Source organism: Lagopus muta, chromosome 4 (assembly GCF_023343835.1).
Source record: "Lagopus muta isolate bLagMut1 chromosome 4, bLagMut1 primary, whole genome shotgun sequence".
NCBI lineage: Eukaryota > Metazoa > Chordata > Aves > Galliformes > Phasianidae > Lagopus > Lagopus muta.
In genome coordinates this window covers 13,977,816-14,003,268 of record NC_064436.1, presented here as the reverse complement: position 1 = coordinate 14,003,268, position 25,453 = coordinate 13,977,816, and the positions used below count along the sequence as shown (strand labels likewise).

General features: G+C 39.2%; 2 protein-coding genes across 16 annotated transcripts in view; one reads left to right on the top strand and one right to left on the bottom strand.

Moving 5' to 3' along the window:
- The window catches only part of FHIP1A (FHF complex subunit HOOK interacting protein 1A), an 85,786-nt gene extending 73,706 nt beyond the window's left edge, over positions 1-12,080 (bottom strand). For 4 of the 10 annotated variants that reach the window (XM_048943042.1, XM_048943039.1, XM_048943038.1 and 1 more), the window contains exons 1-2: positions 4,193-4,491; positions 3,860-4,009 (exon numbers count right to left, since the gene is read on the bottom strand). The gene's annotated coding sequence lies outside the window, so the exon portion shown is untranslated. Of the gene's footprint in view, positions 1-3,535; positions 3,809-3,859; positions 4,010-4,192; positions 4,493-12,013 lie in introns of those variants that run through there. The other 6 variants (XM_048943043.1, XM_048943035.1, XM_048943040.1 and 3 more) reach the window with 4 other exon arrangements.
- A 1,188-nt stretch (positions 12,081-13,268) lies between these two features.
- SH3D19 (SH3 domain containing 19) overlaps positions 13,269-25,453 on the top strand; it is a 94,210-nt gene continuing 82,025 nt past the window's right edge. The window contains exons 1-3 of one of the 6 annotated variants that reach the window (XM_048941523.1): positions 13,299-13,321; positions 20,633-20,732; positions 23,158-23,367. In XM_048941523.1, coding sequence (XP_048797480.1) covers positions 23,334-23,367 — 34 coding nt within the window. In that variant the 5' untranslated portion in view covers positions 13,299-13,321; positions 20,633-20,732; positions 23,158-23,333. Of the gene's footprint in view, positions 13,380-14,881; positions 14,904-20,611; positions 20,733-23,157; positions 23,368-25,453 lie in introns of those variants that run through there. The other 5 variants (XM_048941524.1, XM_048941525.1, XM_048941528.1 and 2 more) reach the window with 5 other exon arrangements.

Below are 25,453 nucleotides of genomic sequence, written 5' to 3'. Positions count from 1 at the left end.
AACCAAACCAGAAAAGCTATATGAATGCATGCAGTGACTAAATAACTACAGTGATGTCTGTCATGCTGTTTGCAGAGTGGGGTAGAGGTGCAAGGGGAGAAAACATTTCACTATTCCTCTGCAGATACAGAGAAAAAATGACACAATAAAAATACCTCTAACACTTAGCACTAATCTTGCCATGTATTTCCCCACACAGAAGCAGATAACATGTCCTCTATGATGCTAATTATGACTAAAATTAACTGTTACTGTGCACTCAGGCAATTCCGTATTACTTCACACTTGGACATTTTTTCTTTTTGTTTCCCCTTAGAAGTCACTGATTCCTCAATAACTTCACCCATGGGGAGCCACCACAGTGTGAAGCCAAACAAATTCCACAACAAATTTTGCAACTGCAATGAAAATGTGCTACCTTTCGTCCAGAGACAAAACAAAGCAAATCAAAGTTCTAAGTAGATCTGAAACATATTCATTCAGGACCTCATTCCTCTTTTTCAGGTGGCAGCTTATTGTGGAGAGAAACCAAGTGTTATTTGGTATGTGCAGAAGAATGGTTTCAGGCCTCCTGCACGCAGATAGTTCTATTTATTTCTAATTTCCCAGCTTTTCTCCCACTAGATATCAAAGGCAGTATTCATAAACTATACCTTCAGGTGCTTTGAGCTTCAACTACCACTGTTAGAGGGCCTTAGCTTACCTGCTCTATTTTCATTCTGCACTGAATTGACTCATCAGAATGTGCCCTTCAGAATCACTTTTGATAAGCATTTTGAGCCACACGATTTAAAAAGGAAAGTGCCCTTATCACACCATCAATATGACTCATTTACTATAAGATACTTACACATAGCCCTAGGAAGAGCTCATGATCAATACCGTAAGACAGAAAGTAAGATAAGTTCCCCAAAGCTTCTTAGTCTTTCTAAAAGTAACTTCAGCTGTGAACGCTTTGTGGTTACCACAGCAGCTCCAAACTTAAATCAACACTTTAATAACATGTTGGTGTGTCTTATTGCACAGGACTAACTCCTGCATACAACAATAAGCACCACTCATTGCTATATGCATTCCCGAGTGCATTCAAAACTGTTCTTTCGATTTAGCTTAGTGAGTTTTCAGACCTGACCTAAGTCTATCTGACCTGTTCTACAAGACAGTATGAAATCCCGTATCTCACTTACAGAAGGGATGAATTCAATCAGGACAAAGCACTGAGGAAAGTTTGCACGAGCTTTTAAGGATACAGCAACTCTTACAGAAAAGCCATACTAATAGCCATTCCACTGTGCAGCTAAAAGGACAGAGAAATTCAGAATTTGCAGGTCATAGAGCCTCAGCTTTTGTCCAGAACAGTTCTTTGTAGTTTCCTCTGGAAGCACCCCAAGGCTTTCAAACTCAGCAACATGTTCTCAGAGTACTGGAAGTTCATCTGTAGCACACCTGAAGTAGACACATCCACTGTCATATAACAACAACTGAAAGACACCCAAAAGCAATGGAGCAGACCACATGACACAAGAGCACTATTTTGCAGTGTTCTCCTGGACACTTAGATGAGGGCACAGAGTAAGATTTTTACTGGGTGGTAGGTCAGACAGTTTTTGGTTAGACTGAAAAGACATCACCAGAAAGCCAGCAATGCCACATCATTATGTTTGAATAAAGCAAGAAGAACTGAGTAGGAAGAATGCTTGTGGTCGAAAAACAGAGCATGCCCTAGACATGCTCTGGTTTACAGATACTTGAACTCTAAGTTTAAACCCAAGTATAGTTCTAAAACCATTAGGAAAAGGATGAGAGGTCTGAAATGCCCTACTCTCAGCAACACAGAGCAAACAGCACAAACCTGCCAACTGCTCTAGACATGTTCTAAAGCACAGAGAGAAAGCATCTCTCTCAAACATTTGACAGAAACTGTCAGTCACAATAAGATTATAGTAGGATATGCTGACCTGTGTTTTGAAAAACTTGAGCGCACAACTCCTGCCCTAAGAACTATACTGGATTTCCATAAGCCTAATTAAAATTTGAAAAGCACTTGCAATGCAACATTCTGTGAGGATCAAAAAGTAATGCTTGTATAACAATAAATAAAGATGTGCAAGGGTAGAACAGCAGCTTGTGAATAAATTGTTTAATAAAAAAGAATCCTTAAAACTTGTACATCAAAGTAATCTTTGACAATCTCTCAAGAACTTAGAGAAACTGATGATTCAGATGGTACTGAGAGTCTGTAAGTACAAAGACTTGAGCTTAGCAGCTTTCAGTGAATTAGTATATAATCTTTTGAAAAGAAAACACATAGACTTCTGCTGAAATTCAGTTGCATATCCGGACAGAATAAAATCACAACAGCAGTACTTTCTCCAATTTTGATTCTCTTCATTTTGAATTCCATAAAGTTGTGTATTCCATTTAGGGATAAAAAAAAACTTCATAGAGTGCAATCCAATTCTTACTGTTTAGACTGTAAAGTCTAAAAAAAGTAAGGTAAAAAAAAACAACCCTAAATGAAGTTATATTTCTTCTGTAGGCTTTGGCAGCATGGCTTTCATTGTTTTTACACAACTCACTCATATCGTCAATCTTCATGGCTCAATAAATAGATTGAAATCGCTGTTTGCAGAAGTCAATTGAAAATGTGTGTCTTGATTGAGATGGATCACAGAAAAGGGCATCTGGGTGCTCTAACAGCTTCACAACTCCAGCTGCCATCCTCACACCAATAGATCACCCACAGACTTACAACTATTCATATTTGAAAACGGAGATTATAGGGTTTTCTGTCTTCTCTTTTTTCCTTTCACTTTTCACTTGCATTGATACAGAAACAGCAAGAAAGAAAAAAAAATGCAGCGTTAGGTCCTTATTCTTATATTAGTTTCAGAGTAGGCAAACACCTTCACACACCACCCAAATGAAGAAAGCACACATGAAGTGAAACTACTAATCTGACTTCACTCCTCCACGTGTTCTATTCCTTCCCATTGTTATCCTTCTAAAAGATTTGTTTCTGAACATCAATGACACATAACCAGCATAGGTCTGTAGTGCATAACGTCACACAACCACTATGTAAGTGAGAGCTCTCTGAATAGAGTTGTTGCCACCCCATCTTCACCCTGAAAACAAAACAAGACAAAAGCATCATGCTTCACCCCTAGGAAAATAAGGCCCCAAATCCTTCTTAGGAGAAGGGATGAAAACAATGTCTTGCAGAAAAAAAACACCACTACAGAACCCTGAGCAGCACCAGTTTAACACGAATCTACAGAAAACATCCCAACAGAGAACACGCTGGCAGACTGAAGTATTTTTCAGTTCATCCAGAAAAACTATGAGGGTGGGCAAAGATAACACACTGGTTTTTAGACATTTATCCTCCTCCTTCTGCCAGTATCTGAAACATATTAAAGCCAATCGTTAAACCACCACACGCCTTGGCCGAGACAAGAAGGAAACTGAAATGAAGAAAAAACCTTCAAATACCAACTTCCGTATTTCTCGGTTTTAATAAATCACGACCGACCTGGCTAACCGTCCCTGACGGGCCGGCCGGTCCTACACACAGCCTCCTGCTCCGTGCCCGCTGATTAGCCCCTGGGAGCGCCCAAAACCAGGCAGCGGTGGTGCAGCCCACACACGCTGCTACATCTCCTCGTTGCCACGGGAAGAACGCGCACACTCACGAGCGCACCCAGACATCTTCCCTTCGCCGTGCCTGGAAAACACCTTCGGACATTCGGTTAAGTGACAGAGTCAATTTCCCGAAGACAAATAATCCGTATTACAGGAGCGCTGCCACAAAAGCCCGATCCCAGCTGACAGCACGAGGTCCGGCAGGCAACCTCACCTGAGCGGAAGAGCCCGCCTCCCCCACGCGCCTCGCAGACAGCAGCGCGGCCCGCTCCGTCCCGCCAAGATGTCCGCTTTCTGTCACACAAGTTTGCCGCCCCCCTTGCCCCTCCGAACACCGACAGAAAAGCCTCTCTTCTTTCGCCTCCTACCGAAAAAGATAAAGGGGATTAGGCGGGCGTTATTTCCAGTGACCTACATACTGCCCTCGGCGGCCACGAGGCCGACGGCAGCCGCCCGGCCTGAGCACCCCGCTCCCGCTCGGAGCCTGCCGGGCCCCGAAAGGCGGCGGCTCTCAGCCCCTCCCGGCCTCGACGGAGCCGGCCCCTACCTGCCACGGCGGCGGAAAGTTTCCCCCGGGAGCGGCTCGGCGAACTCCGCTCGGTCTCCGCCACAGCAGCCGTCAGGACGCGGCCGCACAGATAAGTAGCCGTCAGCGGCGGGACAGCCGGCGCTAATCCCCCAGCGGGGAGGGCGAGGGATCCCCTCGTATCCGCCCTCACCGAGCGCCCCGCAGGCTCCGTCCCCTCGGGGCGAGCATCTGCCTCCGCGGCGGGGCGGCGGGCAGGCGGCCCCGACCCGGCACCGGGAACTCAATTGGTGCGAGCGGGGGCCGGGCCGCTGAGTCAGAGCGGCGGGGAGGAGCCGCGACCTGCTGAGGTGAGGGCGGCCCAGCCACGGTGCCCCCTGGCGGGAGGGCGGGAGGCCGAACCGCGCCGCCGGGAAGCGAGCAGCGCAGCGTGGGCAGCAAGCTAAGAGATTCCGTTTCAACTTCAGTGAGTGAAAGGTCGTTTTCCCCAATAATTATGCACTGGGGAAACAGCAGAATACTTTCATCTTTTGCCTCAATGGTTTTACCTCACAAGAAGCACGGGAGTCACAATAGAATACTTAAATCTTTTGCCTCAAAAGTTGACAGGGTATTTCCTCAGCTTCCACCTGTATTGTACTCTCTGTGGCCTATTAGGAAACAGAATCTTTCCAAACTGGATGAAAGGGAATCCGAGGTCCCGGTGATGAAGCCGATGGTGAAAATCCTAGATACCACTTCACATGCCCGAAGGGATATTAATTTATGAGTCCATGAAAGAGAATGTGAGTGCCCATGTACTGCATATACGTGTATTAACTGCTGAAATGTACGACTCAACACTGAGAGGGCACACTTGCTTGACCAGTTGCTCAGTATGTATACCCTGAGGGATAAAAGAGCACCACTTTCTAACACTGCATTGGAGGTAGAGTTTTCTTACTGGACTTCAGATGACAAGGCCATGAATGTTGCTGTGTCTTCACCAAAAAAAAAACACTGATCATCCTCAGGGTATGTTTCTCCTGGTGGCAGTGTGAGAGCAGCTTCCTGTCAGGTTTCCCCAGTCACCCACAGGTCTGCAGGGGCCACAGTCTGTGTGAGGCTGCAGGGAGCTGTGGGACTGCCCTGGAGCCTCTGTGAGTGTTACTCACATAACCACTTGAGTACTGACAGAGCAAGCGCTTAGCTTCACGCTGTTCGTTTCTCCTGCATGGAAGGACAGCAAAACCAGAAGTACCAACAGCCATTTTAAAACAAGCCTATAACACTTAAGAATTAGAAACTGTAGAATCTCAGAATGGTTTGGGCTAGAAGGGACCTTGAAGCTCACCCAGTTCCATTCCCCAGCTATTAGCAGGGCACCCATCAACTCAGGCTGCCAGAGCCCCATCCAGCCTGACATTGATAACCTCCTGGGATGGGGCACCCACAACTCCTCTGGGCAGCAATTAAATACTTATTAATTAGAAATTACTCTCTAATGATGCAAGGTATAGTTCTTATATCCGTATTTTCACATAAGTATGTGAGACTGGTGTGGTGAATACTTAAACACAGTTTGCTGTGTCTTCCTTTTTTTGTTAATGGCTTCAAATGAATTAATTAGCCTGTCAGGGTACTGATTGCGATTTTGCTAATGAGTCAAAATAGGAATAGACACTGGCCTAATAGAGTAATAGTTCATTTAAATAAAGATATAATTTACGAAGTGTAATGGTATTCTGTATGAGCTCAGGAAGTGTTCTCTCCAAATGCTTTATATAATTAAAGATTTACTAATGTCACTAACTAAACAGATATTCATGAACTAATTAATACCTATTTATGCTTGAGTTAAGATTCCCGTTACCCAAAACTACAGTCAGAAATAAAACTATACTGATTTGAATCTAGTCCTTCCACTTATAAAAAGAAAAATTGTGGGATATTTTAACTAAAACCTAAGCTTTTTAAAGATGAGAGAATCAGCTGTTTCCTGATAACACAATTCTCTTTATTATTTTCAGAATATTAATTGAACATCATGACTAATAGCAAATGCATTAGAAGAAGTGCTCAGCAGAGCTACCAACATATTTTCCCCATAGTGGAGATCATTAAACATTGCCCATGTCTTTGGTTGTGCATGTCTCTGCTGGAGATATATTCCTTCAGTACATCCACTATTTCTTACCATTCATTCAGGAAACAGCTTCCATGTCCTGCCACAGATCCTGAATAGGCTCACATATAGGGAGCATTCAACATCTGCCTAGGATGGCAGACCAGACACCAGCTTTGAAATACAGTAAAATTGCCTAGATGACTCTAGCAGAAATTGAGAGGATGCTTCTGTTTAAGTTGTTCAGTGTCAGAAGCACAGAAGCTGCCAGCCAACACAAGCGCCCTCATCATAAGCAGGTTATTAAGGAGCAAGCCTCTACCACAGGGTCTATTGCAGATAGCATTAAGATGTGTCACTTCTTTCTAATGCTACTTTAAGCATTAAAAAAAAAAAAAAACACTCCACAATTATTTTTTTCCAGTAATAGTTAAAAGGAATACAAGATAACTGTCCTTTTGTATTAGTATCTCTTAATCATTAGATAGACTGTCCTATCACACAGTTAGAAGAGATGGAAATGTAAAGATGGCTTATCACAAACTCCCACTAATCCTTCTAGAAACCCTCTTTGTTCTGAAGGCATATTAAGCTACAAAGAAATACTTCAAGATAAAACAGTCTTACTGAGGCACAACACTCAAACTCAATCACAGCCACACTGACAGAACAGTTGCAAGTAGTAAAGGCAGCGTGAAGTTTTTAGCTAAGAGCATATGCCAGTCTTGGATGTTGTGTCATCAGGGTAAGTGCACAGCATCTGTAGATATGTTTAAGCAGTAGTTACAAATCCAATTGTTTGTATAGTATCTAGAGAATATACGAACACATATGCTTTTACTTTTGGTCACCAGTTTTATTCCATGGAAAGCTTGTGCTGCCTGAATAAATACCACGAAGTCTCTCCTCTGTAAAAAAAAAAAAAAAAAAACACACCACTCTGGTTTTAACTACTGCAGATAAAAATGACAAAGTAAATTTACGTACATAAAGCAGCTTTTAGAAAAGCTTCTACTGTAAGTTTCAATACCATATTTTTCATGTATTTTTAATAAGTATTTTTACTAAGTAAAATTTAATAAAATAAGTAAATCATATTTTTAAGTAACATCACTTGAACATTAGGAAATAAGCTTCATGCAAAAAATTTACTTCTACTCCCCAAAATGGAAGTTTCACATGTATTGTCTATACAAAAATCAATAGATAGGATTGGTTTCTCTGCAAGAAAACAAGTTACTGTCAACACTCAGAATGACAGAAGTGACCCATGAGCTATCTACTTGAAGTTGTAGGTTTCTTAGATTTAATCTGGGTGTCATCTTAGTAAAACAATCCCGTGCTACATTCGCTTCTTAGTGAGAGATCTGATTTCCAGGAAGAGCATTAGAGAATAATGATGTTCTTTTTAAGAACAGGGAGGAATACGGGCATGTGTTCCAAGTTGTGTTCTATAGTGTGCCACAGCTTTCCTTTCACATCTCCTGTGACCAGTAGTAAAAAAGAAAGCATTTTAAGTCCTCAGGAAGATGCTTAAGAATTTTTTCCATCCACACACTGAGCTTTTCATACAAAAAGAGAAAAGCAGTATACTTAAAGCAATGGAGGAAAATAAACATCACTGTCTAGTTCTACATAAGTCATATTTCATCTGAACATAAAAAATATTCCTCTTAATACTCAAAACTATCCCTAAACTTCTTAGATACAGTTCTGCAGGTATTTTGCTTTAGCACACAATTTAAAGTATACTACTCAAAACTAATTGCTATATATGAGGTGAACATTTTAGTTACCTGAATAGAACACGTTTTGCTACACAACTAATAAAAACACACAGATTGGAAGATAATGTTCTCTTACAGTGTTTAAGCAACATTTCTGACTGATCAATACAGACAATATAATGATGGCCAAGACAACATGCATTGTGATATGTTATTTTATGAACAGTAGCTACTTGGAAGATCTCATAACATAATTGATGTTCAGAGATTAACCTGTTCTAAGGAAGCTTTTTATAATGAAAGATTGTTAAATAAGTTTAATACTGGCATTTAGTTATAGAGTCACCTTTGACCACTATAAAGTAGTAATTTGTGAGACAAAATAAATTTACTGCCCTTGTAACAAAATAATTTCTCTTTCTTAAAACCAGATTGGTCTATGATAAGAGCTTGACACTAATTTTGAGAATAAGTTAATACAGTCTGGTCCAAAAGTCAGTCCACTTATAGTCTACAATTTCTCATCCGATTTAAGATAGCACAGGTCAGCACTGCTATTGAAAAATATAATCTTGCCTTCCTCCACTGATTTTGTTCCTTCCTTAACTTTCATCTTTACTGGTGCGAAGAAAGTTTTTAGAGCTATTTGGTAAGCAAGATCAGTTACCTGATTCAGATTAAAATTAACCCCCTTTTTTCTCCTGTTAACTATAATCCGCATCAAGTCTCTGATCTGGTTCATCTGCCACTGTGTAAATCCTTATACTGGCACAAGAGGAAGCAGCATGAGGGCAAGAGTAAGCTGCGACACGTGAAGACCTATGAAACAACACATGATTCCAAAACCCTCCCTGTGTTGTTTTTCTTTGAGTGTATGGGTCTAAAGCACATTCTATACTGTCCTCAGTGTTATGTGAGAGCTTGCCTTCATTCTATTCAGATTCTGTTTTTCTCTTTATGCTTTGAAAACATAGAGCAGAATTCTGGGTTTATGCTATAAATCCCGCATACTGTCTACTTGGAAAGGAGTAGGATAACTGATAATTTGAATTATTCTTCTCTAAAGCAACAACAACCTCCTTAACCACAGAAGCAAACAAGATGACCTAATTTTTCTTTTTAGGCAGTTACCATAGCAGGGCAGTTGCTAGACATAGTTCTTCAGTCTCTCATAGATTTCTTTTGGATTTGCTAATCCATCCCTGCCAACCAAGATTTATGTCTGGCCCCTAGCAAACTGCTTACCTTAAGAATACTGCTGAAGGATATTTAAGAAAAATATATCCCCAAGGAAACAGCAGTAGTAGACTCCTTTAGAGGCTTAGTCCTGCTTTTCTAATTACAAATTAAACTTCAAGGTCCAGTGAGAGTTTTGACCCAGAACTACATAATATGTTTCTTAATGACAATTAGATTATCAGCATTGCTCTGCTTTTCTGGCTATACAGACTATGATTAGCTAGCATGGTATTTAAGCTAACAGTGCCAAAGCTACTCTTCCATAGCCTATATCCTGCCCATATGTCACATCATAGCCATTAGCACAAAAACATCCCAGTGTTCTACCCTGCCCCCTGGAAAGTCACCTTAGACAAACTTGATTTAATCTTTCAGCTATCTCAGATATTAAGAAAATATAAGTTAGCACTGATCATTAGGGAGAATTTTGGTAGACCTCAACAGCAACATTAAGCACAAGTTCAGACAGAAGGCCCACTCCCAGCTAATTACAATGTGATCCATGTAAACTCCTTAGAAGATAACAACGCTCATTAATAGCCTCTTACATCACTATTTTGCCACACCAAAGTTGTGTGCCTCTATGCTTTCATAAAACCCTCTATTTAGTCTTTTTTGGTATGCTAATCACAGAACTACTGGTAGCAGGAAATAGGTTACCTACAATACAGGAAAATCCTGTAATCTGTGTTGCCTTAAGCCTATTTGCCAGATGTGAAATGGGACATCGTGGGTTTTTTCCTGAAGTAACATGACTGTGCACCTGCAGGAAATCAGCAGGGGGGAAACAAAGAAATGGTGATACCGTATGTGCTGCTGGCCTCTTAGTCATACTACTGTCCATCTGCATGCCTGAGAATAACAGTCAGCAAAAGATTGAATAAGTCTGCAAGTCTTTCTTACAATACAATGAAATATTACCAAGTAGCATTTTTAAGTGAGTGTATGAATACTGATTTCCTCTATGAATGAGCCTCTACTAGTCAGGAGATGAGATATGCAGATGCTAGGCAAGAAACCATATGAATCAGAAAGTAATTTGTAGTAGTGGTTTATTCCCCTGCATTTGCCTTTTTGTTCCTTGCTCACATCTAGAATGAAGTGGTGATTTCTTTTTTATCCTTGTCAGATAGCTTATCAAGTCAGGTGTTACTTCCTGCAAAGAAAATTAAGAGAAACAACACTTGCAAAGATGGAGAGCTTTACATTCTATTTCCTGCTTGTGAAGTGCAGAAAAAGTTGCTTTTGTTTTTTTTGTGGATAACATGGGTTTTTTTAGTGTTCTGTATTGTAGCTTAGTTTGTCTTTGGAGTTTATAGCTAAATATTTAAGTATGAAGTGGGTTCAGAGAAGTGTTTGTTCAATTTCTCAAAAAATTCTTTGAAGTCTTTGCCAACATGCATTCATGCCAAACACATAATGCAAAAGTGATGTTGGATACATTTGTACAAGGTTAATTACAACAAAGTCACAGGACAATTAGAGACTCATAGATAGACTGAAAACAGTCAAGACCAAACCTTTACTAAGACTCCTAGTACAGTCACAGACACAAAGACCTAGATTTTTAAGGTCCTTCCCTACTTTAGGATAATCAACAGGCACCTTTTTAAAACCTAAACCATTTGCTGAATTGAAGACCATGGGCCACTTGGACAGCTGAAATCAAGAACTATCATTAGGATGTACCCAAATCCCTTGAAAGAAAATACTATGGGGATTTGTAACATTACAACACAATGGAAAACACAGCAATAAAAGCATGGTGGTGAAGTCCCAGGCTTCAGCAAGAGAGAATAAACTGAAGTACAGCAACAATAAACACAGGAAAAAAGAACTGCTTACTCTTAGAAGGCCTCAAGCAGGCAGGGAGCTTCAACTAAATACCCTTGCCTCCATTGCCAGCCCTTAAATAAAGCCTACAAAAGAATGGAATCAAGATCTATCCCTTCTAAGCACTCAGATACATTGCATGCACCTGAGCTCCCCTCGGTTGGCCCTACCTTCCTACCTGGTGCTCAATTCAAGCTGTAACTCACTATTTCTGTTACAAGTTTTTTTTTTTTTAATATCTACCAGAAGAGAACTACTTATAATCACTCATATTTAAGAGTCACCAAATAGCATACATCAACAGGATTAAGATCAAAGAGTGGACTCCTCTTAGAGAAATAAGTTCCTACCTACCAGCTGGTATGATAAGCAAGAGCGATGGCTCTTGCTTACTTCTCCCAGCATTGTGTTTTTTGCACCCTAGCACCCCAGTTTCAAAAGAGTCCCACTTCAGAAGTTTCCTACTTAGTAGGAAATGATGGTTAAAAAAAAAATAATAAAAAATAAATGAAGAAAAATTTTAAATTTTAATAAAAAAAGTGACTTGGAATTTCTTAGGCTAAAGAGAAACTCAACTGGGCATATAGATTTTCCAGAAAATTTATCTATTACTATATTACATCTAGGACCAACAACAGCTCCTCAACAGCTAGCTTTCCTTTCCAGTGAAAAAAAAAAAACTCCTCATTTTGTACAAAGAGCAGTTTCTGGACTGCAGGGTGTGAATTCATAAGTTTAATTCAGGACAAAGCTCCAACTTGAAAAAACTCATATATAATTACCATTTACCTGCATAAAGCAAACAAACAAAAAAAAAACAACAAAACAATGTTAATAGCTATATAACCAATAAATATACAGACCTTGTAATTCTAAAACACACCAGAGAATTTGGTTAAACAAACTATTACGCTAAAACAGAAAACATAAAATGCTTACCTATGTCCTGGGCTCACAAAAAAAAAAACTCCTATAGGCCAGACCTACAGAAGAAATGCTTGTTCTTTGCAGTTAGCTCTTAAATGGCTCTAGGAGAGGTGCAGCCAGGCTCCACCCCTTCCTGCAGCACAGGTGAATTGCCTTCAGCTGTGCTCCTGTGGCTGACTCAGTGCTGGTCTCAGGTGATCAATCAGAGGTTCAGGCCATGACTCAGCAGTTTCCATACAACGGTGTAATGTTGCTCATTTTGAACTTGGACTGTGGAAATTCCAGGAACGTGCCCTAGCTGTACAATGTGAGCTGTCCACATTTGTCTCTAAGTGAGAATCAGTTAAAGGTTTGCACACCAAAGAACTTACGTGTCTACAAAATGTGAGCTATCAAATGCTATTGCCTTGAGATTCTTTTCCTTAAGTTTAAGCTAGAACAGATATTTATAAGCATTCCGTCCTTTAGCATGTAGCCAGCGGAAACCATAATCCTGACGGAACGCAATGTTTTTTCATTTGTTGGCCCTGGAAGCTGTGCATTAGTAAAATAAATAAATTAAATAAACAGCAACATCTGTTCCAGTCACTAGAGGCTTGTTGCTGGAGTTACCTGCATTGAATGGGAGGAGAAGCTCTAGTACAGGAATTCTGCTTTCTACAGTAGACATTAGTAGAATTACTAGGAATAAATCATAGAATCAAAGAATATCCTGAGATGGAAGGAACCCACAGGGATCATGCAATCCATCTCCTGGATTCTAAAAATTAAGCCACGGAGCATTGTCTAGACACTTCTTGAACTCTGGTTGCTTGCATCTGTGACCTCTGTCCTGGAGACCCTGTTGTAGTGCCTGACTATGCTCCAAAAAGCAACCTTTTCCTTGCACCCTGATGTAGCTCTATGCTAATTCCTTGGCTTCCGTCATTTCTATGATCCATGGGAATGGCAGCTGTCAGGGTACACAATGTTTTTGTCCCTAATTTTGATCAGTAGAGTCTATGCCAATGTTATTCCCATAAGACAAGGGCTACAGGGCAGTTAATGAAGTGATCTGATTACAGGTTTAAAGCCATAGTAAACAGGTGGTAGATCTAGTGGGAGTTGTGGTGTATGAGGACTGCTGAATCATGGTCTGAACCTCTGATTGACCTCTGAACTGAGGCAAGCACTGAGTCAGCCTTGGGAACACAGGTGAAGGTAATTCACCTGTGCTGCTGGAAGGGGTGGAGCCTGTCTGCACCTCTCCTAGACCCATTTAAGAGCTGACTACGAATGGAGAAGCATCTTTTTTGGAGGTTCCTCCTTTGGAGTTTTATGGTGAGCTTATGGCCAGGGAAAGCATTCTGTCTTATTTTTGGTGTAATGATCTGCTTAAGTAAGTTCTCTTGTATATTTCATAATTGTAATACCTGTATGGTAATTGATTCTATATGTGGAGAGTAGCTGAGACCTGGGAGGGCGTGTTAGTCTGTCTTGTTAGATTTGTAATCATTGTAGCATGGTGGTTGTGAGTCAACAGCTCAAATGTGTTCAAAAGAGGGTAACTATAATGGAGTGTGAGTCCTATTATTGTAATTCGAATCTCTGAAAGTATTACTGGTACTAGTTTTTATTCACAATGTTTCTGAACTGCTTGTTGTTGGAGTTACACGTTAAGTACCTGATCACCATTTTTTTTGCCAGAAGTATACCTCATTCTCTTTTTTAGAGGAGTATACCTCATTCTCTTTTTTAGGGGAGGAGCTATTGAGTTGGCCTGCTCCATTGGTGTGAGCCATTAAAGAGGAGTTGATTTTCATTCCTTTTCTAGTTAAAATGACAGAAGTATCAGCAGGTTAAGAGGTAGTGACACATAAGTTCAAAGAAAAATGTTGAGTGTGTTTTGATATCCATGATGAAGCAGAAGAGGTTGGAGGTTCCTGTGTTTTTTATATGTTTTGAAGACATAAATTTAATGTAAGTGGAAGAGAAAGGATCTAAATATGGACTATTGAGAGTAATTTTTATAGGTCTGGGAAGACTGAAGTTTACTGTTTTCTAATTCAAGCACAGAATGTCCATCAAATAAGTCAGATGGATTCAAGGGTGTGTTGGTTATGTAGAAATTTAAGGAAACATCAGTATGCTAGTGAAGGGTTCTTCAACTTTGTGTGAGAGTGCTGTTCAGTTTTAAAATTACATTTCAGTTTGCAGTGTAATTTACAGGCTTACTGCAGTGTCATGTGAAGGAGCATTATGACCAGTACCTGATTACTGCTGGGCTGCCATTTCTTTTTTAGCTCTTCTCTATCTTGTATTAGTTATAGCCTCTGAAGAGCAACAAGAACATATGTCCATTGCAGATATAGAAACCAGGGCTTGCCACATGAAGGTATTTATTGTATAGTAACTAAATTTGGTAATTGCAGTTGTTTGAAGTATAACTACATATGGTTTGCATTGGGTAATTATGTTTTAAAGCACAATGAGCTATATAATTTAGTTAGTTCTGGGAACTAACCCCTGGAAAAGTTGCTGTGGCTAATGCGTTTTTCATACTGATTTTATGCTAGTACAACTTCACCAGATTTAATGGAATTAATCCCAATTAACATTTACATAAATGCAAAGGAACCTTAGCATCAGTGTTACTTTACATATTGTTTTATGTGTGCTTGAAGCTTATAACCGGAGTTGATTCCACATAAAAATGAAGTTTACTACAAAGTGATCTAATTGTTCTGATTTCACACATAAACTGCTGTGGCAAGCAACAGAACAAACAATGATACGCTTTTGTTTGGCCTTTTAGATATGCAATACTGTTTGAGCATTCAGAAGCTTTTTGGCTGTGTTTTTATCAATGAAAAGTCTGTGAAACCACTTGAAACTGCTTGACTGAAAATTACCTTTTATTAATGTAAGTCTGTCCTGTAGCTTTCTAGAGGTAGGACTAATTGTCTGTATCAAAGGAAAGAGAAAGCATTTGAATTTTGAGATGTTTCTCGTCTTTGATCAGTTCTGCTTTAGCGGGTGTGTGGTGTAACCCACTCTGTCACCTCATTATCCATCTCTCTCCTCTGCCTCCTGTTACTAGTTGGCTTCTATCAACACCAGATATTTCTTCTTTGTTTGTTTTTTTTTTTTGAGGGAATATTTGTGCCTCATTCATTCTTCTGTGATGTTTAGAAACCCCATCGCAAACTTTAAGCTTTTAGGAAATGTCCTCCTATTGGAATATCTAGTACATCGGATTTGGTTGTTGGTTTTCATTTTGGTTTTTTTTGTTACTAGACTGCCACTGCATGGTCATGTGTATCAACTACAGCTTTAGCTCCAGTGATGTGAGCTGTACTGAAGGAAATTCTGTGAATGCATGATAGAAAATACGGGGTTTGTCTTGATTCTCTCCAGAGAGAGGGTTGTTACCCTAGAGAGGACTAAGGAAAAAAACTACCATTTTATCTGTAGGCACTGGCAAGCCTGATAATAAGTATGTTAAGGACTATCTTTTTGATCATCAGTACTGTGTGTTCTCTGGTACCCTAACATGTAATTTAGTGCTATGTTGCTTGTCCAGGCTGTTAGGGGTAGAATTCCTGGAAATAATTTAAGTTGAATTTTTGAATGAGAGAATATCAAATATTCTATGCCAGTAAGCGAAAGGACTTTACCTGGGTAATCAAGTAGATAATATGACTGAAAAATGTCTGGTCCTTTTTAACTATGAAGTTTTGTTGGTTTTGAATCTATGCAACAATTAAGTAATGGAAGTGAATTGCAGCGTGTTTTCAATGTAGAGTCCTCTATGTAGTCATACAATTGCTTAGAAGTGGGCTAAAGGGGCAGCAGTTTCCATCTTAACATTTACTTGGAATTTTTTCACTTAAGCAAGGTTAAAATACTCTGCCTAATAAGTTATTGCATATGTCACTATTTTGTCATCTGCTTCTGAAAACTGAGAGTCTTGAAATTTAGCACATCATCCGTCTGGAATACAGTGAGCAGACTACAGATTTGTTTGCCCACAAGCACTTCTGCTCAAGTTGTTCTGTGTCAAGACCTTTCACAGCCAAAATTCATGTTGAAGAGGGTAGGAATGGCATTGCCATTATCCCTGAGCAGTTTTGCCTGTTTCTTCTGAGAAAGTGAGATGAAAACAAACTCAAAATGCGTTCCTTCTTCATAGTTAGCACACTTAAACTCAGAGGAAATAAACCTAGGCTGACGGAGATCTAATTTCTTGAAAACATTAGCCTCTAAATAATGTGGTTCTTAGTTTATGTCACACCAGTAAGCATCACTGACTACACAAAATATTGTAAAGTTTTCAAAATTATACCATTTCCTGTATATACAACACCTAGCATTTGAAAACAATTCGAAAAGCCTGAAGTTGAGAGCAATGGGAACTCGTTCAGGTAGAGAGGTTTAAAAAAAAAGTCTTATTGACCACAGTAGCTTAAAAATAAGCTAAAGAAAATATACTTTGTATTTTCCTGGGAATATTCTGTGGCATCCTCTAGCCTAGGGTTGCTGGAGTTGGGGGGAAGGAGGATTGTTGATAATTTCAGAGCTTGCTCTTCTTAAAATGAAAATCCATCATAAAATCTTATTTGATTAAACTGAAAAGAGTGTTGACCTTTGGCTCTGGCAGTAACGTTGTTTCAGAAAATCTCCATGGCATTTTAATTTTTTGTGTTAACGTACATTGAAATTAGAACAAGGAACAAAACTCAGAGGGTAATATTCTCCAGGATGTTCAGCCCTAAGATCTGTGGGCAGAACCCACAGTTAAAAGCGCTAGTTAGTTCTGCCAAAAAGCTAACAGTGCCAATACCCTAATAAACCTTATGATCATGTGTGTGTGGAGGCACTGAATGCCTCTGTTATATGCCCTCATTTAGGAATATTACCAGTAAAATTTGTTAGCAGCAGGAGAGTGAGAAAGAAGGGGACACTTATCAAACAACGTAGAACAGCAGCTCAGAAATAAGTTGGATGAGATGTTGGTTGACTATGGGAACTAAAACAGTACAGAAGCAGGTAAAAAACGACCTAATTTTCATAAGTATTTGTGCAGCAGTCAGTGCATGCAAGAGCAACATTCAAGTCATGGCTTAAAACAACGCATTGAAGTTGCAAGGAACTGTATCTAAACATAAGTATTTTAAAAGAGTGGGATTGCTGCCCAAACAGCTAGAGAACGGAATGCAAAAGAAAGGGAGGCTGCTTGAAGCATGATGCTGGCAGTGCTGGAACCTCCTCTGCAGCTTATTTGTCTGAGCAGCAGCACCAAGGTCCCTAGAGGACTGATTGTGCTGTGTACAAACCTGGCTGGTGCTGCAGTGCAGCATTCTGACACCTAACACCTGCAGCTGAAGTCTGCAAGCAGAGCTGAAGAGTGAGACTCAGAGTACTAGGCAGTGCAAAAACATTAGCAAAATTTGTGTCAGATATATGCATGAGCAAACCACATAGGCATACAGGTAGTGAAAGCTAGGTTAGCTGTAGCTTACAATAGTTCAGCTGTTGATTTAAAAGGCTGAATTCAGCTGCAGATCAGATCTTGTAGCAGTCAGCTCAGTTCTTGATGTGCTGGAAGAAACTGAATGATTTCTTCTTCATGGAGATATTAAACATGTCTCTTTATACAGCATGTCCTGAAATTTTTGTGTAACTTGGTTTTCATTTTTCTCCTGTGTTCTTCCAAAGGATTGGGAATTGGGAATCCTGTACACTGCTTTCTGGTTAGGGTTCTGACAGATCTGCAATAGGCCTGCATGGAGCATAGATTATGCTGCTGAGTTCCAAATACAGCTATTCTCAAAACACCACTGTCCCTTTGTTTTTACAGTGGCACTGTATTACAGACCTGTATTTATTTGATTTTTTTCACCTGTAGCTCTGAGGCTTTGCTTCTGAGACAGTTCTGAAAAATGGTAAATCCATGTAAAACAAAAGAATTTGCCAATACAATATCAATGTAATATTTTAGAAAATAAAAACATTTCTTAATAGTACAAAGTGATCCTAATACCAAGTAAGGTGGATTTTTTTGGTTTATTTGCATTTTTTTTCTCTCATTTGTCTTGACAGTAAACAACTCAAGGCAGGAAAGAAATTTCTGTGTGGTACCCCACATAAAAGGGTCCAGTCTGAGTTGGAAGCTGATTGTGTTATTATAATGACACTAACAAATTGTTTAGCCCAAATTCTCTAGCTCACCAGATTACATTTCACTGTATGTAGTTCCTCACAGCGTTTCTTCCTTGGTAATTTTCTGGTTTATTGAGGAGGAGGAGATCAGAAGGAGCAGGAATCCACTACTGCACTTGCAAAATGTTGGAGATTGTGGTTCAATTAAGAATGATAGCTTGAGAGATTGGGTTGTTAGTATCCCTTTCAGCTATCCAGAGGTCTGTCCTCTCTGACCTAAGATCAAGTTTGGCTTTGAAACAATCTCCTGTTTTGATTCTCCTGCTGTCTCTGATTATCTGTATTGTTCATTCTATTTCTTTTCACGTTGCATTTAATAAGCTATTTCTTTTTCTCTTGGCTTGACTACTTATTCTGAATATGCATGGAATCTGCAGCAACCACCTTCAGGCACTGGTGAATCTTCAATACTATTATTTATAACAGATATTTTGTGGACACTACACACAGAGAGGTGGTAAACTTATTGAAGTGTAAAAAGAAAAACGGCTCAGCACAATCCAGTGCTTCAGGAACACATTTTGATATAGCTCTCAATCACACACAAGCATGAAGTTTTACTATCTGTCATAAAAGAACTGAATGTGATAAATTCTGTAAGCAGTATATTAAATCTAAGGCTTGAAAAGCTGGCCACTTGCACAGTGCCAACTCAAGGAAGGTGGCTTGATTTCCCTTTGGTTTTATATTTAAGTAATTGCCATGAAATGATGTGGGTGTTATTTTTCTCTGAAATGCTGCTGTTTTGAAACTTCACTCTTCAGTATTTTCTGCGCGCATCCCTTCACACCCTGGAATTTCACATAACTGGCAGAAATTGGCAGCACTGTTTATTCTTAGAAGAGAGGTAGAGGTCTGAAATGGTATGACATTATTGCACCATAAATGTGATCTCATCAAATAAGTCTACAAGTCTGAAAAATTCACGATTTTCCCTTAGGTTTGCTTCAGCATTGGTTATGTTTTGTGGATTGTGCGTGTAGACCAAAACTAGCTGCAGCTGGCAGAAATAATTGATTGTTTTGATTTTAGTTCTTTGGAATGTGTCCTCATCTTACCACATGGATTAAAATAGGTATACAGAAACCCCCGTGCCAAGCTTCTGTTCCATCCTCACTGCCAGATTACACTGGGAAAAGCTGTCAAGTTTTTGCTGGTTTGCAAATGGGAAGCCCAATCCTGATATAGATGGGAGCCTGCCAAATTAAGTGCATAATGCCTCAGCTGAAAGGCTTGAAGAGCTTTTCTTCACTATGTGTCTAGAAGCTGGATGAGTTAATTCATGGCCTTAGGGAAAGATATACAGCACTAGGTTTTAGCCCCCCCAGTACTCCTGTGATGATGGCTCACTCTACAGTCTAAATTGTTCCAAACTGGTACTGAAGTTCTGGCTCTGTCAGCTCCAATGTGCCATATTTTCCAAGAGGCCACTGAATGAACAACCTTTGTGTTTTTTCTATACTGTTGTCAACTAGGACTTCACCGACTGCAGAACACTCCCTATTTCTTAAGGGGCATAAAGTGAGTAGAGCTCATATGATGTTATTTACTCTGTTCAAGAACTACTTCCCTTTTAATGAGAGTAATTTTTGTGAGGCTCGCTTAACAGGAAGCAGTGACCTGGTACATCTCTGTTGCCACTGCTCCAGTTCATCACTTAACCCTCATAAATACTGGAGAAATAGAGAAGACATGACACCCGAGGTTGTGGTGAAACCTACCCAAACCTTCCTTGTGATCAGCCTGGATCAGAGTGGGCCCTGCAAGCTCATCATAAATGAGCTAAAATATTTCTACAAAGAATGGTTTCTGATTCTGCAATTTCTCCGGGTTCCTCATTAGCCCTTAATAATAGTGATGCCTCTGGTAGCCTAAGAATATCCTGTTTGAAAGAAACATTCTAGTAGCATGTTTGTATTAGTTGGACTGAAGACAAGTACGAGTACTGGAAGGCTTCTTAATGAATAATTTCAATGTAAAAAATTCACATAACAGCATTCTGGATACAAGGCATAAGACAAATAAGTCCAGTCAGCACTGTTTTTAAATACTTTTATTTGGTTCAGTAGGATCTACTGTTTTCTTTAAGTTCCACAAAATGCTATTTTTCCTGTTTCTTCCTGGATCTGTGTTCATATTTGATATCCTTTATCACAGAAAAGATTGATTCCTGGGGAGTTCAGTTACACATGCCATTCAAGTGATCCTGACAGGGATGAATGATAATAAAAATTATCCTTCCTTTGAATGTGTTTTGGATTACATTGCAGCATTATTGGATAGAGCTGTAGGGGGATACACGCAAGAAATACAGGGTTATTTGTGCACGTGGTTTGCCATTCCCTTCTTGACAACACTCAATCTACAGGCCTTTTCTTTATTTATAGGCAAGCAGCATGCTGACATTTCATTATTCCTTTGGCTCAACAGTTCAGAGTACAGTCACAGCAAGAAAAGCAACCCTTGTAACCATGACTCGCCTAAGATTAATTTCACTGGATTTCCCAAGAATTACTTAGTAATTTGAAAGGTAAGCCATGGTGTTAATTTGCAGGAATTTTGAAAAGAGAAGGTTACATTTTCAGTTAAAAAAAAAAAAAGAAAAGAAAAGAATGGTATTGGTATGATAATGAAGACACTGGAAAATGACATAAATACAGTTTACATTTTAATAATAATTACAGGAGACAGTGCGTGCAGTCCTATTATGCAACACAATGTTTGCCTTTATCTAGTGCTGGACTTTAATTAGAATGCAAGGGCTAAATGTCAGTCATAATTTATTCTTATTTGCGTTCATTACTGACAGAAACAGGAATGATCATGTATAAAGAAGCACAAATGGAAACGTGACGGTTTAAAGTTGTGCGACTGTAATTAAAAGGAAGAAAAAGGTGTATGAATTGAGATAGACTGTAGTTCATTTCAGTAACATGTTGGGGTACTATCATCATGGGCACATTAGAAATAACAAGGGTGGTATTTCATCTCCCGTGCTGTTTTAATACAATTTCTGTCGCACATTAATAAATTATGAACAGTTATGGAAGTATTAGGAAGTATTACTTTTCAGAAAGGGTGGTCAGGCACTGGAATGGACTGCCCAGGGAGGTGGTGGAATCACCGACCCTGGGGGTGTTCAAGGGAAGGCTGGATGCTGTGTTGAGGGACATGGTTTAGTGGGAGCTATTGGGAATAGGTGAACGGTTGGACTGGATGATCTTTTAGGTCTTTTCCAACCTTGGTGATTCTATGATTCTATGGTTGTCCCCTGGAAGTTTTTACGTGGGAATGATACACTATGAATATGATATTTATTCTCACAAAGGACTATGACTGTTGAAGCATTTATGAGTAAATTAAATGGAAATTATATCTCTCAAATAGAAGGTGTTGGTCACTTAAGATAGCAAAACACTTAAAACTCAAGTAGAAATTCACTTTTTGTGGAGAACAGGGAGTATATTTCATGTGCTTTAGTTTATTAAACTTGTTTTTAGACTCCCTATGGAAAAATCAGAGCTGTGAATTTCCAGAGTTCTTGAACAATTACTCAAAATTAAAAAAAAAAAAAAAAAAGGATGTTGTCGAGCATTGAATTTTTTTCCAGTTCCTAGCTCATCAGGTATAAGGTTAGCCCATGTAAACCCTTCTAGCTTCAAGTAGTTGGTTTTTATCAACAAAACATTTTTTTTCACCTAGAAACAAAAGTATAAGTCATGCTACACTCAGAAATCTGTTTCAGCCAACATTATGTCAACAGTGTTGGACTTGAGTTGCAGCAACTCTCGATTTGGAGAATTAATAACTAGATTTAAGTTGCCACTACTCACTAATGAGGCTGGAATGTGACCCGCACACCTAACCAGCCGTGAATAGAGAAGACAAAGCTCTAGGCTCATTTCTACAAATGTCTAAATAATATATTTTCTTGAGTGCTTATCCAAAAGAGGATCAGTGCTACTGCTGCAGCAGTATATCAACATTCTGCAAGTGTAAGCCTCAGAGTGAACCAAGACACGGTTTATTCCAGAGCTTCTTAATATTTGTTTTCCTTTTGCTGTAAACTTTCCTTATGTCTTATTCTGGGACTGGCTGATAAACCCACATTAATCCCCTTGGAGCGTTGTATTTTGTGTAATTGTGTGAGATGAGACCAAGGTGTTGTCAGTATGTTTTACATTCTTTTTGCAAGTTTTTGCATTCCTTTTTGACTTTTAAATCATTGTTTTGCCAGTAAGAATTGTGTATAGAACTCCTTTAAATACAGTCTTCCGATCTCGGTTAAATGGATGTGCTGTAGAGTATAAAGCCAAACTCCTGCTATGAAGTTGTCTCTTGATCTTTTACTTATCCACAAATAAGAATATCTGCCTTGAGTTTCTCAGTGTATGCAACCCCAGCCTATCTGACTGGGGTGCGAAAGCATTAAAGTAAAGGCCCAAGAGGATCCTTTACTTTGCCTGTAGCTGTTTAGTTGGCAGTAGGGATGTAAGTTAAGCTATGAAACACTGACTTTTTTTTTCCTAGAGCAAACCCTCATTCCAATATGGATAGACAGATGTTTCTAATGTTTCTGAGAAACGAGCATGGAATGGTTGTCTTATGGTAGGTTATGCTGCCCAAAGTTGGAGTAACATACTGTGGTGTAAGCTCAGTGAATCATCAGTAACTGTAGTGCAGTTGTTCACAGCTGAGCTGGAATGGTAGCTGGTTGCTGATCATCTGATTAACTGTAAGAGATGGAATGAATTTGCAGCCCAAAGAAAGAACATACTGTATGTGAAGACACTTGCATACACCAGGCAATAGGCCATCTTGCAGATTAAAGCTTCATCTGAGAGAGCTGCTTCAGGACTGATAGGTTGTTCCTGGCTACAGCACAGTGCTAAACACATGAGTTTTGTGAAGGTATCCTGGAAACTGATTCTGACGCTGTCTTCCTTATTTTCCAGACCATTGAACTCCTACTGATCTGAAATTGAATGCTGTAGAGCTTCTTTAAACTGCTTCTGGCATTTAAATGGCATTGAAGGAAAGGATTTCACAGCAGATACGAAAGATTTCTGATAAAGTTACTTTGAGATGAGCATTCAGGAGATTTTGTCCACGGAAGAAACTTGGTTGGCCAATGGGAGCAGCAAGAAAGAATAAGGAAAGCACAGGTGAGTGCATCTGGGGTCCTTTTCCCTCCACAAATCCATGAATGTTGCTTTATATCCTTGGGAACGTGAGAGATTCCTGTTAAAATGGAGTACAGCCTGTTACAAAGGGAGGAGAAGATTAGCTCTTCCTCTTAAGGTATAAAAACTGGAGGAAATTATACTCAACGTATCTCTGCATTTTGTGCTTTTACTCCTAAAGCCCTTGCAGAATATGGCATTTCCTTTGCAAATTAAGTTGTTAACAGCAGCTGTAAGGTACAGACTGCATGGCTGTATATCTTGGAGAAAACGGGTAAAAAACCATGATTTTTCGGAGTGAAAGAAACATTATGAAACACTAAAGTATGAGTAGCTACAGTCTGAGGAAGGCAGAGATTTGAGGCAGGCTAGAGGAGTTCAAGTATATCTATATTGTGGAAGAGTAGAAGAGACTGGTGATGTAAAATCTTGCAGAAAAGATGATGTCAGTGAAGTCTAAAAAGGTTTGAATATCACACTTTTGGGGAATAGGAGTTAATCCAGGTTTTAGGTGAGAATTGTAGTCTACTGATATCTCTTAACAACTGGCTACAGCAAAGATCTGATTTAAGATGTAAGTTCTCTCTGAGGAACTGTCCATGAAACTCCAGATTTTGCCAACAATAGCTTGCAAAAATGCTGCTAACCTCTATCAGTCCAGACCTCATTGGGTATGCCAGACATTTGGCAGGTATTTGGTTTTCACTTGGGTAACTAAAATGGGTGATTTGGTTACTGTCATGCCATCAGACTATAAATTTAATCTTTGTGTGTTTTTTAATGACGTAAAACTGTTCATACTGAATGATGCAATTCTGTAATTATGAGTGGTGGAAAAATTTGTGAACACTGAACAGGAATAAGTATATGCAAAGTAAGAAGGAAGTTAAAAAATAAAATAAAAAGGATAAGGCCTCTACTGTTTGTATTGCAACGAACTTTGATATCAAAGGGTTTAACAAGAATTCTATCTCTGGCAGTAAAACCAGCAGATTGCTTTGTGGTAGCAATATATCTATAACATAAAATGATTTCTGTTATTTAGAAGGAAGCATAGTTCGGCAGCTCAATTTTTCATCCGGCTTCTAAACAGTACAGGAATCTCCTTGATAACTCAGGTGTTATTAGGTCAGAAACTACAGTTATTTAAACAAGTATGTATAAGTGGAGTGCAGTACCCCTAAAAATCTAGCAAAATAGATTCTCATAAGCGTGAGTGTGAACTACTTAAGTTTATTAGTGTAAGCCTCATAAAAACTGATCTGGAGGCCCTGGTGATGGGTACAATTGCCATCTATTTTGTATTGACATTAAGTATTTAGAATAGTGATAATGGTACAAAATGGAAAAGACAGGAGTGATAGAATCAGATAAGAAGCAACGAAGACTGCTAATTGTTACTGAGGTATTCATGTCCTTCTTTATCAGATTAATTGAAAAATAGGTGTCTGAGAAACTCTGCTGTATTTCATACTGTGTTTGGCTGACTGGCTTAAAATGAGCAGGTGTCATCCAACATTCTGTCAGGGGGCCTAGCCAAGTACTCAATTAAAGCTATCTGTTTTTCCACTCCTCAGCCCTTATTTAAAATAAATTGTTCTAAGAAGCTGCAAGTTGTTGAATGTATGATTGAAAGCTGTCTGTAACAGATAAAGTATATTTTTTAAAGCTGTGAACTGGTGGAATCCTATTTGTGAGAGTCTAATTTTTGAAAGAATTACACATTAGAAAAGTATATTCCCATTAGCAAACACACATTAAGGAAACTAGATTTACAACCTCATTAATATTAAACTCTTTGGCACTCGACTCACAAATCAGTGATTATGATGCAATTATTTAATTATGGAGTTATCCTATTACTGAATATTAATGTGCCTTTGTGAACACTTTTGATAAAAATGAACTGTGGTGATGGCCCTGCCTTCTCACCTGGTGCTCAATCACTGGTTCAGGCTGTGGCAATATTTCCACTACAGTAACCATTTTCAGTGCTCAGGGAAACTTCTGTATTTACTATAGTGGACAAATTTATGACTCAATTTCACCTTTTGAAAATTCTTTAGGA